The sequence below is a fragment of the Platalea leucorodia genome (genome assembly GCF_965183815.1).
Source record: "Platalea leucorodia genome assembly, contig: HAP1_HAP1_SCAFFOLD_113, whole genome shotgun sequence".
Taxonomy (NCBI): Eukaryota; Metazoa; Chordata; class Aves; order Pelecaniformes; family Threskiornithidae; genus Platalea; species Platalea leucorodia.
Genome location: NW_028121421.1, coordinates 301,752 through 319,673, shown reverse-complemented (window position 1 = coordinate 319,673; position 17,922 = coordinate 301,752). Strand labels below are relative to the sequence as shown.

Genomic DNA, 17,922 nt, shown 5'->3' with positions numbered 1-17,922 from the left:
GGGGGCCTGGGGGGGCGGCCCTGCTGCTCTGCCTTGACCCCCCCCCCAGGTACTGGGGGCACTGGGGGGGCTGGGGGGGCTGGGAACAGTGGGGATACTGGGGGCACTGGGGGGTCTGGGAGCACTGGGGGGGCACCAGAGGGACTGGGGGGGGCTGGGGGCCCTTAGGTGGCTGGGGCTGGTGGGACACCAGGGTTACTGGGGACACTGGGGGACACCGGGGGGGGCACCAGAGGTGCTGGGGACACCGGAGGTCCTGGGAGCACTGGAGACACTGGTGGCCCTGGGGACACTGGTGGCACTGGGGCTGCGGGAGGTGCTGGTGGCCCTGGGGACACTGGTGGCACTGGGGCTGCGGGAGGTGCTGGTGGCCCTGGGGACACTGGTGGCACCGGGGCTGCGGGAGGTACTGGTGGCCCTGGGGATGCTGGGGGCACTGGGGGGCGGCAGCGGGGCCGCCCGGGCCGTTGGGGCCACGGCCGGTGCCGGAGCCACTGTGGACACGGCTGCCACCGCAGGTGCAGGAGCTGCCGGCGCCACCGACGTCACCGAGGCCGGCGCGGGCCCTGGAGCTGGGTGCGTGACCGGGGACGCCACGGAGCGGGGAGCTGCCGGTGCCGGCAGGGCCGCCGGGACCCTCGGGGACACCGGCACCGGCAGGGCCACCGAGGCCACCGCGGGCCCTGGAGCTGGACGCGTGACTGGGACGGCTGGGGACGCCGCCGCCGGCAGCGCCACCGATGTCACCGCGGGCCCTGGAGGTGGATGCGTGACTGGGGACGCCAACACCGGCAGGGCCACCGGCCGCGCCACAGCCAGTGCTGGCCCCGGGGACACAGAAGCCACCGACGCCACCAGCGCCGCCACGGCCAGTGACGGCCCCGGGGACACGGAAGCCACCGACGCCACCAGCGCCGCCACGGCCAGCGCTGGCCCCGGGGACACAGGAGCCGCCGCCGTGAGCGCGGCCGCCGCCGCGTCGCCGCCGTCCCCCGGTGCCGGGGACCGCCTGCCGCCGCTGCAGGTGCTGCTGGGCCCCGGGGTGTCGAGCCGGGGGCTGGGGCCCCCCTTCCGCGTGCGGGTGCCGGGGCGGGCGCCGGCAGCGGGGGCGGAGGCGGCGGCGGGCGCGGGCGGCGGGGCTGTGGCCCTGGGTGAGCCGGGGGCGGCGGGCGGGGCGGCGGAGGCCCCGGCTTTGGGCCCGGGGGAGGCGGCGGCGGCGGCGGCCATGATGGCGGTGGCGGTGGCGGTGGCGGCGGCGCGGCGGGGGGCGCGGGCGGGGATGGTGCCGGCGGGGGCGGCGGCGGTGGAGCCGGGCTCGGGGCGGGTGCTGGCGGCCGCCCACGACGGGCGGCGGGGAGGGCACCCGCTGGCCCACGCCGCCATGGCCTGCCTGGCCGCCGTGGCGCAGGGGCAGCGGCGGGGGGCCGGGGCCGACGCCGACGGGGGCTACCTGTGCACGGGCTGCGACGTCTACCTGACGCGGGAGCCCTGCGCCCTCTGCGCCATGGCGCTGCTGCACGCCCGCGTGCGGCGGGTGCTCTTCGGGGTGCCGGCCCCCCAGGGCGCCCTCAGCACCCGCTACGGCCTCCACGGCCGGGCCGCCCTCAACCACCGCTACCGCGCCGTGGGCGGCGTGGCCCCCCGCGCCTGCGCCCGCCTGGCCCGCCTCGACCGGGGGGGGCCCGCGGCCCCCCAGTAAAGCTGCGGCCGAGGACGCTGGGCCTACTGGGGGCGCTGGAGGGACTGGGGGTGCTGGGGGCATTGCTGGCGCTAGGGATGCTGGAGGTGGTGGGGATACTGGAGGGACTGGGGGCGCCGGGGATACTGGAAGTAACGGGGATACTGGAGGGACTGGGGACGCTGGGGGCACTGGGGACACCAGAGGGACTGGGGGCGCTGGGGACGTTGGGGGCAGTGGGGACACTGGAGGGAGTGGGAGCACTGGAGGGACTGGGGACGCTGGAGGTGCTGGAGCTCTCAGTGGTGCTGGGGACACTGGGGGTGCTGGAGGGAGTGGGAGCACTGGTGGCACTGGGGATGCTGGAAGTAGTGGGAGCACTGGAGGGACTGGGGGTGCTGGAGGTACTGGTGGCGCTGGGGACGTTAGTGGCACTGCGGATGGTGGAGGCACTGGTGGCACTGGGGATGCTGGAGGTAGTGGGAGCACTGGAGGTGCTGGAGGTACTGGGGACACTGGTGGCACTGGGGATGCTGGAGGCAGTGGGAGCACTGGGGATGCTGGTGGCACTGGGGATAGAATCACAGAATCGTTTGGGTTGGAGAAGGGCGTGGAGGCCAGCGAGGCCAAGCGTTGGCCCAGCGCCACCAGGGCCACCCCGAACCCCGGCCCCAAGCCCCCCGGCCCCACGGCTTGGAAGCCCCCCCAGGGACGGGGACGCGGCCCCTGCCCTGGGCAGCCTGGGCCAGCGTCTGGCAGCCCTTTCCATGAAGACATTTTCCCAGTATCCAGCCCAACCCTGACCTGGCGCAGCTTGAGGCCGTTCCCTCTCGTCCCAGCGCTTGTTCCTGGGGAGCAGAGACCGACCCCCCCGGCTCCAGCCTCCTTTCAGGCCGTTGCAGAGAGCGATGAGGGCTCCCCTCAGCCTCCTCTTCTCCAGGCTGAGCCCCAACTCCCTCACAAGTTCTCCAGAACCTTCTCCTCGCTCTCCAGCGATGTCGGGGTGGTTGAAGTCCCCTGTGAGCACCAGGGCCTGTCAACGCGATGCTGCTCCCCTCTCTCCGTAGCAGGCCTCGGCTGCCTGTTCCTCCTGGGCTGCAGCAGCCACAACGTCACCACAAGGTCACCGTCACCCGTCCTCGCTGTCATCCCAACCCAGCTCTCAGTTGGCTCCTCGTCCCTCTCCACGGAAAAGCTCCACGCGCTCCATAAAGGGCGACTCTTCCGCTCCTTCCTGAGGAGCTTGTGTCCCTCCATCGCAGCCTCGCAGCTGTGGGAGCCATCATGCGTCGTCTCTGTCCTGTGTCGTCTCCATCTTGTGTCGTCTCCATCCCACTCACGTTCCACCGTCTCCCTCCACCATGACGCCTCCGTCCCACCACGACGTCTCCGTCCTGTGACGTCTCTGTTCCGTGTCATCTCCATCCCACCATGACATCTCCGTCCTGCCACAGCGTCTCTGTCCCATGTCATCTCTGTCCCATGACGTCTCCATTCCACCATGACGTGTCCGTCACGTGTTGTCTCCGTCCCGCCACGACGTCTCCATCCCGCCACGACATCTCCATCCCACCACGACATCTCCGTCCCATGTCATCTCTGTCTTGCCACGACGTCTCCATCCCACCACGACGTCTCCGTCCCACGACATTTCCGTCCCACCACGTCTCTGTCCCCACGAGACCGTAGAAACACCCCCCCCCAAACAAATTGGACCGTAGATTTTGGTCACGTCGCATTGTTGAGCGTATTCTGATTTGTCCAAGGCGTGAGCAGTCACAGAGAAAATATGCTTCCCCCCCCCCAAGCAAATTTTTAATTTTTTTCGTCGCTGAAAGGGGAGAGAATACATTTTTGGTGATTCGGCTTTTGGGAAACGTATTGTCTACCTCAAAAAATAGCGGTTATTCATTTGCGCACATAAGCAACTGCTCTACGTTCACGATCGTGGTTCAAACCATCACGGAACTCGTTCCTACGGCGCCTGACTCCACCTCAGTTTCTGTTTATACTTTCACTAGCAATAAAAAAAGATTTTTTTTTTTTTTCTTTCCACGTGGGAATCACGCTCCGGTGTCGTGTCTCAGGTCCTGGTGAGGCCTTGAGAGGCATCCGCTCCGCTTCCGTCAGCGAGGTCAGGGGCGGCGACGGCTCTCTTTACAGCTCCGTGACGCAGCGTTCCTTCGTTCACACGCAAAATGTCTTCCCCCTTCAACCCAACCCGCCTCTGGTTGCGAACGCGGTCGTTGTGCTATCGCGGCTCTAACTCAAATGAACAAAGAAGTGTTAAAAACCACCAAGATGGAAGTTTCAGACCGTGGTCCACTTCACGGTGCTGCGCGCCTGGCCCAAAAAACCGCTATTTTGGCCTGTTTTTAAATACCTCGATGGGTGAAGGTCTGGCCAGGCATCGGCGGATGGAGCTGATGCCATGTCTACAATGTCTTGGATCTCCTCCGGGTACTTTGAAAATGAATTTTAACCGTGTTTGTTGCTTTTCCGTGGGGATGCAATCACGCGGTTGAAATTAAAGACGGAGCTAGCGACCAAAATAAGAATTTTGTGAATTGTTTTATAACAAAAACTCCTGAGTTTCGAGGCCAGGCTCGCCGTGGGATAAACCTTCAGGCTGATGGCTACCAGACCCATCGGTTGGGGTTCTGCCAAGCCCGGTGGCCTTCCATTTGCTCACATGGCAAATAAATAGAAGTTAAAATAAAGGAGAAGAGGGATCGCCTGAAGTTTTCCTCTGTGTCAGCAGGCGCCGGTAGGAATTCAAAAATTAAGCAAAGGAGAACGCGCGGGGCGACGCGCTCTTTGCACGAGGAGGAGTCCCCGGGCTGCAATCCCAGCGTTGGGATTCAGCTTTTAAGCTAAAAATGGAAAAATCACCTCAAAAGCGCCTGCCTTGCCGCCCGGGTGAGCACCGCGGGGGTGGATGGGAAGGAAGAGTTTCCCTTTCTCTGCTTTTTGGTGGCATTTCTGAGTGCTTCTTTGCAAGGTAAATCGATTTTTGGTCACGTCCTTTGTAAAAAGCATTTTCTTTTTTTTCCCCTTGAAGGACTTTTGGTGTGAAAGAGGCAGATTTTGGGGGTGGGCACGGCATTTCCAGCGGCTGGATTTTGTTGGACGGTGGAGTTTGATCCGGGGAGGTCCCAGGAACCTTTGCCGAGTTGGAAGCGAATTTTCTTACTTTTATGGATTTACCAGAACTCCCTTGTCTTCGGCTCGCTGATTTTCAGGACATAATCAGCTCTTAATTCCTGCAAATCTCATCGGGACACGAGAAAATGCGCTCGATTTTATAGCGGTTTTACTCGTTTTCGCAGTCCCTTGACGTTTTCGTTCCTGCAACTCGCTGTCGCGGCACGCCTCGCAGAACCCTTGCGATAAATCAGCGATAGCAGAACGGTGAAATCAGGGAAATGCCTGTTTCTCATGCCAGAGGACTCTGCCAAATCAGCAAAACGAAGTCGTAAATCCTTAAAAAAAAAAAAAAAAGGGAAGAACGCCTGCCATTGGCGGACTTCATTAGCAAACGATGGACCCAGCTGATAACGGGACAGAATAAAACGTGGATTTACGGTGGAGCGCAACAGCTGAAAAAGGAAGGCGAAAGGGCTGCAAGGTACGTGGGTTTAATTTCCCGGATCCTCCTTGTCCGAGGGATTTTTCGCCGGCTGCTGCCTGTTTCCCTGGCGGTCGAAGGGGCATTTATAAATTGAGCATCTTTATTTTTAGCAGCTGAATCCTTGGGAATGAAAGAATGGAAAAGGGAACGTTACGGTTGGTTGGGATGGGTGCTTAAGGCAATAAAAACTATAACAATAATAATAATAGTAATAATAATAATACTTCAGTTTTCACATTGATTATGATTATATTTTTATAATTATTTCGTATAATTTAGTTTTGTAGAATTTATTTTTATAGAATTTATATTAATATAATTTATATCAGTATATATTTATTAATTATAATATTATTTATTATTATATTTAATAGTATAATATTAGATTGTAACAATATATTTTATGTTATTGTATAATAATATATACTATCGTATAATATATAATAATAATAAAAATATATTGATATAAATTATATTAATATAAATTCTATAAAAATAAATTCTATAAAGATACATATTCTATAAATATATAATAATACATAATAATATATAATAACACTATAATATTATTTATGTTTATATATTCATATATATTCATATATATTCACATATATTCACATATATTCACATATTATATTATATATTATTATATGTATTTCATATATATATTTCATATATATATTATTACATATCTAGTCATTATTATTTCAGTTTTTCCCCCCTATGTGTGTTAGTTCTTCGGGCTGCCGGTCAATATTGAGTCAATATGAAAGGGAGAGGCAATATCTCGTTTAGTGGTCAAAATGAATATTTAAATTAATATTGAAATAAGATTTCTACGACTGGAGTTCTCGTTTGTTTGAAAAAGTAAAACTTGCAAAACCGAATTGTGCAAATGGGGTCGGTTTTAGTGCTGGAATTTCAGTAAAATGGGAAAAAAAGAATAATCTCCAGCATTAGAGTTGGATGGAAATTCTGTTTTGTGCGTATCTGGAAGGAGTTTGCAGGAAGGAAAAGCGATCCCTCGGTGGTGAATAATGACGTCATCGGCGTCACTTGGGTTCTTCGGAATACGAGAATTATTGTACTTGGCCCTTGTAGGAACGCGTGTGTGAGGGGGTACCATTTAAGGCTGAAGCAGAATCACAGAATCGTTTGGGTTGGAGAAGGGCGTGGAGGCCAGCGAGGCCAAGCGTTGGCCCAGCGCCGCCAGGGCCACCCCGAACCCCGGCCCCAAGCCCCCCGGCCCCACGGCTTGGAAGCCCCTCCAGGGACGGGGACGCGGCCCCTGCCCTGGGCAGCCTGGGCCAGGGCCCGACAGCCCTTTGGGGGAAGAAGTTTTCCCCATACCCAACCCAACCCTGCCCTGGCGCAGCTTGAGGCCGTTCCCTCTCGTCCCATCGCTTGTTCCTGGGGAGCAGAGACCGACCCCCCCGGCTCCAGCCTATTTTCAGGCCGTTGCAGAGAGCGATGAGGGCTCCCCTCAGCCTCCTCTTCTCCAGGCTGAGCCCCCCCAGCTCCCCCAGCCGCTCCTCCCCAGCCTTGTGCTCCAGCCCCTGCCCCAGCCTCGCTGCCCTGCTCTGGCCACGCTCCAGCCCCTCCATGGCCGCCTTGGGGTGCGGGGCCCAGCGCTGAGCACAGCACTCGAGGGGCGGCCTCACCAGTGCCCAGCGCAGGGGGACTGTGGGCCACGCTCTATATAGTTTATCTAAATTGTTATTTTTGATTTCCGTATAAAACGATGTTCTTCTGGGCGTAGATGGAAAAAAAGAAATTCAGCAAATTGGAAATTATTTTCATCGTCCTCTTCTGTTTGGTGGTGGCCGTGGCCTGTGTCCTCATCGGGATTTTAGCAACGAGGGAAACGGTATCCAAAAGCAGCGGTAAGTGCCGATTTCTGCCACTGAATCCGAAAAAAAAGTCTTCATCTTGAACATTTCGGATCTATTTGATAAAATAAAATTATATATATATATATATAAAATAGAAAGATAATATATTAGAATATGTTTACGTATAATGTATATAGTAAATTATATAAAATACATCTATAAGACATAATTTATAACTTATAAATATATAAAATTTTCAATATAAATATAATAAATAGAGTTAAAAATAAAAATAATTATTTTAGAATCTGCAGAAATTGGACACTGCCCCCAGGATCTGATGGGGATTATTTTAATGCCAGTTGTGATCGGGGTCTTCCAGAATATGGAAAATCACCTCCCCCCCAAAAAACCCCCCGTGAGAATAAGCATTTTTCGCCTGCCTTTTGCAGAATTTACTACGGCTCTTGACGTTACCCCGTTTTTATCGTTAACCGACAGCGAACTGGAGTCGTGTGCCGATAACGGGGAGGACGTCGAATTGCGGAAATAAATGGGGTGCCGCATAATTAAAGGCAAATTTTATCCCCCCTACACCTCAATTTCCTTTTGTTTCATTTTCTAATTGTCATAAGAGGAGGATTTTGATATTTTTTCACTTAAAGCATCACTTCAAAAAAAGACAGAGGGAGGCAAAGCCCTGTTGTATGGAGAAAAACCGATAACCGTAACCACCTGTAATATTTTTACTGTTTCGGTACATTGGAAATCACTTGTTTTAGAGACACCCCTGCGTTTAACCCCTGGGAAAAGGAAGTTTTTCTGTCTTTATTTGGAGCGATTGTACAGAATTTCGTAAAAGGAGCGCGTCAGCAGGAGTTGAGGCTCGTTGGAAGCGATGCTCCTGGCTGGAGACTTTTGAGACGATGAGAAACGACTCGGGAAAATCGTTAAAAGGGAATTTAATAACAACAAGAATAGTAATAAGAGCAGGAGCAATAGCAATACTAATCCTAGTAGTAATAATAATAATTTTAATTTCAATTCTTGAGATTAACCCCTTCGTTTCTCTGCCTCACAGAATTTTCCCCAAACTGCCCGAAGGTGCAAACGGCCGAGCGGATCGACTGCATCCCGGACCAAGTCGCCACCAAGGTCTGAAAACATGAGAAAAAGAAGCAAAAAAAAAAAAAGGTTTTATAGCATAACGCTATAAATTACGCTAAATTATAGCCTAAATGGGATAAATTATTCCCATTTAATAACATAAATTACCTTTTCAACCATTTTTCAACCAGCAAACGCTTGACTATTTTTTGGTGCCGTGCAGCCACCGATAGTAACCAATTTAACCAGTTTCAGCCCATTACCAAGTTGGATTTTTCTCCTTGGGGGAGCACTCGGAGCAGTGCCAAAGTCCATCCCGTTGATTTAAATTTAAGTTGGGATCAAAATTGGGCCGACACCGAGCGATTTGAAAAAACTTCCGCTTTGCTGAAGCTGCCTTTTTTTCGGCGTGCCGTCAGATATTAACGTTCCTAAGGGCGTCTTAAAATAGGAATTAGCCCGTTGCGACGCGTAAGATTTTTAGGCTGCGATATTGCGATATTTTCTGAAGCAAATGGAGTCTCCGTCGCTCTCTTACGTTGGCGCTGTCTTGATAACAGAGTGCGGAATTGCGAAAACGAGGTGAATTATTTCAGTTTTCCAGCAAAACCCACTCTCATAATGTCATAAAAGAGCATTTAATACGATTTGGCTGCTAAAACTGTAATTAAAGGTCAAACGGATGGCAAAGTCCTCTTTTCCACGGGGACGGCGCGTGGCGTCGGAGCAGCCTTGCAGATCGTTTTAATCTTTAATTAATACCTTGGACCCAGCCGTGCCGCGCCAAGTGACTAACGTTAAATATTAACTTGTAATTTAATATTAGGATTAAAGTTACAATTTAATATTAGTATTAAATATTGCTGAATTTGAGAATAAAAGCGGAGAAGCGACGCGGCCATCACGTATTGCGGCAAATCTCGCTGCTGTTGTGCCGCAAATTCTATTTATTTATTTAAGTCTTTATTTATGTCTTCATTTAAGTCCCACGTTTTGCATCACCCTGAAGATATAATTGTTGGGTTTTTTTTAAATAAGGTTCGGTGCAGAGCGGAGCAGGGCCCCGAAGGGAATGAGCTGAAAATCCTCTTTTCCTTCCTGAAGAGTCGATTTTGCAGAATTATTAGATTTATTTCAATAATCGTGAATACTAGAGGCGATTTGCCGCTACCTTTTTTTACCGTTAAGCGGATTTCAGGCTAAAGGCTCGCTGGGAAAATTCCAATTAATTGCGATTCCATGTAAGCTCGTTTAGCTGATAGCCTTGCTTTCCTCATTCAGGCGAAACAGCTATACAAAGGCAGCAAACAACCGCATATAACTAGAATTACTGAAAAAACCCTTATTTATTAACCACGCGTAGGCCGGAGGAGAGTTGGCGTTCGTTAACCGCTCGTTGCGACCGAGAGCAAAGTTGGCCGTGGCAAGAAAAGGCCCTGAGAAACGACCCCCCCGTGGCCGGGCCGCGTGCTCGCGGGGCTTCTTCTGCCCAGTCGGTTGATTTCTGCGGCTTTCCGTGCAATCCGGGCGCGGTTACCACGAGCGGAGGCGCCGTCGCCTTCGCCTCCGGGGCAGAGTTGAGGAGTTACCGTGCTGTGAAAGCTCCGCCTTAGCGCTCCGTCAGGCGGGACTTGGTCTCCTGGGCTCTGCTTTATAGCGATACCTGCCGGGTTTTTATGGCCCGGAGGGTGGGGCCGGCTTTAATATTTATTTACGCAAAGCGATAGCTTTTGTAAGAGGGCAAAGAATTAATTCGGGTGGACTCTGCTCCTTGCTTGGCGCTGGGCATGAAAGATATAGACTCTAAAATAGAGATAATATACAAGGTTTTTTTATATATATCTAAAAAAACCTGTATGTTACCTGTATTTCACATATATATATATATAAAAATATAAAAAAAATATAAAAAAGTATATAAAATAAATATACTATATATGGCATAGCATAACATAAAATAATTCTATATATAATCATCTATGTTTTATATATGAAAGTATATATTAAAAGGATATAAAATAAATATACTATACATATGGCATAACATAACATAAAATAATTCTATATATATTATCTATATTTTATATAACTATAAATATATATATAAATGAAAGTATATAACATAAATATACTATATGTATGGCATAACATAACATAACTTAACATAACAAATTCTATATATAATTTATGTATATAAATTTTTATATATACAAAAGTATATATAAATAAGTAATCATTCAGGGGGACTCTGCTCCTTGGTGCTGGGCATGAAAGATATAGACTCTAAAATATATATACCATAGAAGTTTTTTTAATATATATATTAAAAAAATACATTATATATAATATACAACATGATGTAACATAATTTTATATATAACTTATGTATATAAATTTATATATATATAAATTATATATAAATAATTTTTCAGGTGGACTCTGGTCCTTTCTTTGTGCTGGGCCTGAAAAATATATACTGTAAGAGATATATACTCTAAAAGTGAGATACAGATATAGATATAGATATATAAAAGCTATATATGTACTTGATGCTCCCTGAAAATACAAAGTCATTAATAGTCATGAAGCGTATTTAAAGTCCTATTTAAATATTCTTATTTTAAGAGTTTTATTTAAATAATCCGTGCTCTGGAAAGGGGAAGGAAGAGCGGGAGGATGGGAAAGCCCACCTAGAAAAGCGGAGAAAGGGAATCTCGGCCAACCAGGCTTTGGCGTCCTCTCTGCTACCGACTAATCTTTTTTTTTAGTATTTAATCTTCCCAGTCATTAAGACAGTTTAGATAATTGTTAATCTGTTTCCTAGATAGTGGAGCTGGGTTTATCTTGGGTGGCTTTAAGACCGAGCTTGGTCCTGGAGGTTGGGCCGCAGCCCTTTGCTCCCTGGCCAGTTCCCTACGTATCGCTGCGACACTTTGACCCCAGCAATGATGTCATTCATGAAAAAAAAATATGTTTAAGGTGATCTATGTCCCAAATCTCACCTTCAGAGGTAAAAGTCATTTAAAAAGCGGGTGAATAACTTAATTTCTAACAGCAAAGCGAAGGCGGCCTGGTTTATCGGGCTGGAGAGGTTGGTGTCCCACCAAGATACGTGTTTTAAACGCTGAATCGAGTTGCTTGGGTTTGTTTTTTGCGGTCGTTTATTAAAAAAAAAGGTAGTTTTTCCCCATTGGAGCCTGTGCAGGACTCACCCGGCCATTTCTGCTCTTGAGGTTGCCATGGCCAATGCCGGGTCAGTGCCAACCCAACGCCAACGCCAACGGAGCCGTCCGTAAACCACAGAGGAACCCAGGGCTTTGTCTCTATGCTCAAATTCTTGGTTTTTTAGCGATTTTAAAAGCCAGCCCAACCTTTGCTTTTCCACAGGCTTCAGCGCGTGACCTTTTTCCCCCTTTTTGTGGCTGTCGCAGCTCAAATGATTCAATAATTCCTTTCCCAGAAGCGGGGCTGAGGGGTTGTTCAGAGGCGGAGGTGAACTGGTGGCGAACATGAGATGGGGTTTTCTGGCGGGTGCGTGTTATTATGGGATTTATTGATCTGAAAAGCTGCTTTTGTTTTGGCCCAGAGCCTCTGCGTCCTGCGCGGCTGCTGCTGGAGCCCCCAGAGCGACGCCAGCAGGCCCTGGTGCTTTTTTTCTTCCGACCACGGGTACAGAGTGGACGGGGGGCTGCGGACGACTCAGGAGGGTGAGTGGGCACCAAGGCTCCCCGAATTCAGTGCACGCGGGTTTCCATTTCAGTAGAATACATCTTTTTTTAAAAATTTAATTTAATTTAATTTAATTTAATTTAATTTAATTTAATTTTATTTTATTTTATTTTACTTTATTTTGCTTTACTTTTACTTTATTTTGCTTTGTTTTACTTTATTTTGCTTTACTTTTACTTTGTTTGACTTTGTTTGACTTTCTTTGTTTGACTTTGTTTGACTTTCTTTGTTTGACTTTGTTTGACTTTGTTTTATTTTATTTTATTTTGCTTTTACTTTGTTTTACTTTGTTTTACTTTATTTTACTTTATTTTACTTTATTTTACTTTTACTTTGTTTTACTTTATTTTACTTTTACTTTTACTTTACTTTTACTTTGATTTACTTTATTTTACTTTACTTTATTTTATTTCACTTTATTTTACCATATTCCATTTCCTTCCGTTTCGTTCCCCCCCCAAGGCTTTCGAGCCACGCTGACCCGGCTCCCCTCCCCTTCGCTTTTTGGGAGCGAGATCGACACCGTCCTCCTCACGGCGCAGTATCAGACGCCAAATCGCTTTCGCTTCAAGGTGAGCTCTCCAGCCACATTTTGGCCCGGCGCGCGCACGAGCGAGGCGCGGCGGCGTTCTAACGGCAGATTCCTTCCCTTTCTCACCCCGCCGTTCCCACCAAAATACATCCTTGAACTTGAAAATTTGAAAAATTGAAAATTTTCAAATTTGAAAATATGAAAATTTGAAATATTTCAAATTTGAAAATGTGAAAATGTGAAAATTAAAAAAATAGAATTTTTTTTGAAATTGAAAAATTTTGACTGGAAGAGGATTTTTGTCCCCAGAGGAGCGACGGCCTAGCGCTTCCAAAGCGCTTTGTCGTTCATGGCAAATTCGGCACTGGGGGGGTGGGAAACGGGCCCACAGCCACGGATTTGGGGGGCTGGACAGGGCTCGGGGGTTTTGGGGGGGGTGGCTCGTTTGGTCACTTCAGGTTGGGGGGGGTGGTTTTTTCTTTTTCTCTTTTTTCCTCCTTTTTTTTTTTCTCTTTTCCTCCTCTTTTTTCCCCTCTTTTCTCTCTTTTTTCCTCTTTTTTCATCTCTTTTTTTCTCTTTTCTCTCTTTTTTCTCTTTTCTCTCTTTTTTCCTTCTTTCCCCTCTTCCCCTCTTTTTTCTCTTTCCCCTCTTTCCCCTCTTTTTTCTCTATTCCCTCTTTTTTCTCTTTTTTCTGTCATCTCTTTCTTTTGGCTTCTTTTTTCTTCTTTTTCTTTTTTCTTTTCTTTTTTCTTTTTTCTTGTCTTCCTTTTTTCTCTTTTTTCTTTTTTCTCTTTTCTTTTTCTTTTTTCTTTTTTATTTTCTTTCTTTTTCCCCTTTTTCCCCTTTTTCCCTTTTTCCCCTTCCCCCCTTTCTCCACTTCCCCCCCTTCCCCTTTCCCCCTCTTTCCCCCCTCTCCCCCCTTCCCCCCCTTTCCCCCCAGTTTCCTCCCCTTTCTCCCCCTTCCCCCCCTTTCTCCCCCTTCCCCCCTTTTCTCCCCCTTCCCCCCCTTTCTCCCCCTTCTCCCCTTTTCCCTCCTTTTTCCCCCCTTTTCCCCCTTCCCCCCCTTTTCCCCTCTTTCTTCCCCTTTCTCCCCCTTTCCCCCCTTTCCCCCTTTTCCTCCCTTTTTCCCCCTTTCCCCCCTTTTCTTCCTTTCCCCCTTTTTCCCCCTTTCCCCCCTTTTTTCCCCTTTTTTCTCCTTTTTCTCCTTTTTCCCCTTTTCCCCCTTTCCCCCTTTTCCCCCCTTTTCCCCTTTTTTCCCCCCTTTTCCCCTTTTTTCCCCCTTTTCTGTTTTTTCCCCTATTTCCCCTTTTTCCCCCTTTCTTGGGGCTGGAGGGCGCCACATGTTTTCCCGCCACAACTCCGGGGAGCCAGGCTGGGGGTCCGGGCCGCCACGACTGGAGATGAGGCGCCGAAGACGGGCTGGGCAATGCCTGCCAACACGGCGGTGCGGAATTCCTCCTCCCGCCTCTTTCCCACAGGAAAAATACCCTCAGACCAAGCAATAACGGGCAATACCCTCGTATCTACCCAAATAAAGCACCGGGGGAGGTTTGCACCATCTTAATTTTTGCCGTTGATCGATGTTGACCGCTTCTTGTCGTGATGCTGTTTTGACAACGAGGGGTCTTTTTTCCCGCCAAATTTGGATGGTCGTGTTGGAAAGCGTTAAAATGAGGCATTAATTTCTAAATTACTTATTTTCTTTAACTATGTGTAGATCACCGATCCTGAAAAGCAAAGGTTTGAAGTCCCCCATGAGCACGTGGGACCTTTCAGCGGTCCAGCAGCCTCCAACTTAAAATATAAAGTTGATGTCCAGCAAAATCCCTTTGGCATCGTGGTGACCAGAGCAAGCACTGGAAAAGTTCTGTGAGTAAATTTTGGGCTTTTTATCCATAAAATTGTGATGGCAGCTGTTTTCTCTGCAGGTCTGCGTTGCTTTCAGTGCCCTCTTGGGCGTGCAAACTGCTTCTTCTCTTCTTTTGATGGATAAGCGGGATGGAAAAGCTCTTTCCACATAAAATTTTGGAGAGGTGGAGGTCTTATCTCACCGGGTTTGGGTTTTGACGGATAAGCGGGATGGAAAAGGTCTTTCCATGTAAAATTTGGGAGAAGCTGAGGTCTTATGTCACAGGGTTTGGGTTTTGCCGCCTTCTTTTGATGGATAATCGGGATGGAAAGGCTCTTTCCACGTAAAATCTGGGAGAAGCGGAGGTCTTATCTCACCGGGTTTGTGTTTTGCCCAATGAAAGGCCTCAGGATTAAATATTTATTAAATCAATTAAAAAGTGATTACTTAGCTGACCGCTAGCGGGAGTCGGACTGCTATCGAGTCTTCAAGTTTAATTAATTGGAATTTACTTTTTTTCCCTGTTATTGGCATTGTTTGCTTTCTTAAAAGCCTCTCTAAAGACTGATTCACCCTTAGCGAGCACATGAAAGACGGAGTGGGTGCTCAGGACTGATTTAGTTGGCACGTGGAGGGGAGAATAATTTAATTCACTGGGACTTGTTTGAAGCAACGCTCTAGAAGACTGCTTAAATTTTCCTTAGTCTTTCATTTAATTTGGGAAAAAAAAAATTGGGACCTGTTTGAAACACTGCTCTAGGCGACTGCTTAAATTTTCCTTAGGTTTCGATTTAATTTTGAAAGAAAAAAATGTTGGGGTATTTAAAACACTGCTCTTGGAGATTGCTTAAATTTTCCTTAGGCCTTCATTTAAATTGGGAAAAAAAGTGGTGCGTTTTATGGTTTTAATGAAAAAAAAAAATCACAATTAATAAATTATTATTAAAAACAGCCGGTATTTTTACTACAATACGCAACATGACTGGTTTTGGCCAAATTATGAGATGAATATGACAAAATTAGAAGCGGCACAGGACGCAAATGCTTTCTTAAATAACGGCTTGGGTTTTTTGGAGGGGGTTGAGCGATGTTACGGGAATCCAACCTTCGGCATCAAAATTTTTATGCGACTTTTTGTCGTTTCGTTAGGTTCAATACCACCATCGGCCCGCTGCTGTACGCCGAGCAGTTTCTACAGCTCTCCATCAAACTCCCCAGCAGCAACATCTACGGGGTGGGCGAGCACGTGCATAAGCAATACCGACACGACGTCAACTGGAAAACCTGGCCCATATTCAGCAGGGACACGGCCCCTTCCGGAGTAAGCTTATTTTAAATTTATTTTATTACATTTCCCGTCTCTTCAGGTAAATTCTGGAATCCAGCCATAGTCGGCCCATTAACGATATCTACTCAATTTGCTTTCCTTAAAGACTTGCCAAGCGTCGCAAAATGTGAGATACCGCTGAATAAAATTCCTGTTGGAATAGCTTTTTGTAAATATTTGGATCGAATTGGCTGGGTTTTGATGCAAATCGGCTAATGAATGCCGTTTTTCCAAGGTGATTTCTAAGGCATCTGGTTTTCAACGAGTATAAAAGCTTATTCTTCCGCCTGCAATGAGATGTTTTGTCCCGAGTCCGCGAGTTTTTGACGCTATATTGCTCTACCAGCGCAGCAACTTGCAAAATTTGTGATTTAAAATCAGTCATTGGTATTTAGACTCGGTTTTTGCTTATTGCTTTTTCTGCCTTGGATTCCCCCCCCCCCCAACATTCTTTTGGGGGTACTTTGGGGGAAATAGGTAGCCATATGTTATTGCAGTGCTTATTCATAGATTGCGGGCTTGATGAGAAAAAGAAAATATTTGGTAGAGTGAGCGCTTGACGAGGTAAAGTTGCAAAAAAAAAACCAAACCAATGGAAAACATTAAATTTCTGGTTCTAATTAACGCTAGGGAGGAAGAAAACTAATGTAGGTCATGAAAGAAGGAATAATAAGAATATTTTTACACTTGATTTTATTTGAGTCCCTAAACCAGCTTATTTACAACCGCAGCATCTCAACCTCTGTTCGACATCGTTTTTCATTATTTGAGGTAAAAATGAGATTAAACGAGTGTCGGACTGAGGCTTTAATGCAGCACCGCTCCTTCTGCTGAATTTGGGGTGAGCCCTGAAGGCTTTTGCTGAAATAGGAGTGATGTGAATGGGATTCAGGCAGCAGCTCAGTGTTTGCAGTTAATGAATGTTCTGGAAGAAATATCTTTCAAAGCTTTGCAACGTCGTCTGTGGGCTATTTTGGTTTTTGAACATCTTTTTGACATCTATTTTGGTTTTTGAACCAAAAACCGGAATTTGCCTCGTGAAATCGTCGCCTTTCTTTTCTTTCCATCCCTACTGGAGATTGAATTTATAACCTTCATCTTTTTAATAATGAGTACGTGGAGTTTTGAAGATCGTTCTTAACCAAACGGCGCCCCTGAAGGTTGGTTTCCCCAAATTCGTGCTTTCAGCAGATTTTTAAGCAACTTAAAGACATTCCCATGAAAGAGAGAAATAAAAACGATGAGGTTAATGTCAGCAATTTTATTGTTGATGTTTGTCTCCTTTTGACAAGTTTAAGCTCACGCGCGATCTATTTTTGAGGTACTGCAGGGTTCGTATAGTTACTGGTTTTTTTTAACTCGGCTTTTCTGTTTTTCTTTAAGAACATGGATAACTTATACGGCGTTCAGACTTTCTTCTTGTGTTTGGAAGACAACACTGGAGCCTCTCTTGGTGTTTTCTTGATGAACAGCAACGCCATGGGTAAGGATGTCTTCTCCATAAGTATTGCAAAAAAACATTAAATATATTATTTCAATGATCTGCAATGCCGCGGGTAAGAAGGCCTTCTCCATAGCCCTAAGCATTGCAAAATATGTATTTTATGTGATATTTATATGTCATACATATATGATATAGATTTATATATATTTTAAATGAGCTGCAGGGCTATTGCACTGCGATCCTGCTGAGCTGATGTAGATTTTTTGTAAAAAATAGGGTCACACGTCAAATTTTGAATAAAGTCGTCTTAAAATCGGTGGCTGCGGCCAGTTTTTCAAGCATTTACTGGCGTTTCCTGTACAAGCAGCATTAAGGTTCTATTGCGAGAGCAGCGTCATGCACATTTTTGTCCACGGTCAGGGACGTTTTGGTACAAGGTATTAAAATCTGAGCCTAAATTTATACTGAGCAGCACTTGTAAATATACGCCCTTAATTTCCCTTAGATAAATGTGTACGTAGTTGGGTGCTTAACAAATATTCAAGTGTCTTGAGACCAAAAATTTAATGAGAAGAAGTTGTGCCATTGGATTTCTCTTTCTGGACTGTAAAGGAATGCAAATACGGACAGTTTTAGGGAAAAAAAAAGAGCTGCAAACATTCCACCTGCATTGGAAGCTCCAGCAATGGTTTTGGATTTCCTTGAATATTTTTGTTTGATATTCTCTCCTAAACGTTTTTTCTGTCTTTCGTATCGGCATCACGGTTATTTAGAGATTTAGATAATATCCCAA

The 17,922-nt window shown here is 47.4% G+C and overlaps 2 protein-coding genes across 4 annotated transcripts in view; both read left to right on the top strand.

The window, feature by feature from the left end:
* Positions 1-518: 518 nt before the first annotated feature.
* Positions 519-1,708, top strand: LOC309603493 (putative inactive tRNA-specific adenosine deaminase-like protein 3; the record flags this gene model as incomplete). Its single annotated transcript, XM_082338326.1, has 1 exon — positions 519-1,708. A coding segment is annotated over one exon (1,181 nt), but the record flags the coding sequence as incomplete, so codon positions are not given.
* A 3,472-nt stretch (positions 1,709-5,180) lies between these two features.
* Positions 5,181-17,922, top strand: part of LOC309603495 (maltase-glucoamylase-like) — a 51,998-nt gene continuing 39,256 nt past the window's right edge. For all 3 annotated transcript variants that reach the window (XM_082338330.1, XM_082338331.1, XM_082338332.1), the window contains exons 1-8: positions 5,181-5,306; positions 7,069-7,192; positions 8,223-8,296; positions 11,835-11,955; positions 12,440-12,549; positions 14,227-14,378; positions 15,508-15,679; positions 17,069-17,168. In XM_082338330.1, the coding sequence (XP_082194456.1) occupies positions 7,069-7,192; positions 8,223-8,296; positions 11,835-11,955; positions 12,440-12,549; positions 14,227-14,378; positions 15,508-15,679; positions 17,069-17,168 (853 nt within the window). In that variant the 5' untranslated portion in view covers positions 5,181-5,306. The remainder of the gene's footprint in view (positions 5,307-7,068; positions 7,193-8,222; positions 8,297-11,834; positions 11,956-12,439; positions 12,550-14,226; positions 14,379-15,507; positions 15,680-17,068; positions 17,169-17,922) is intronic.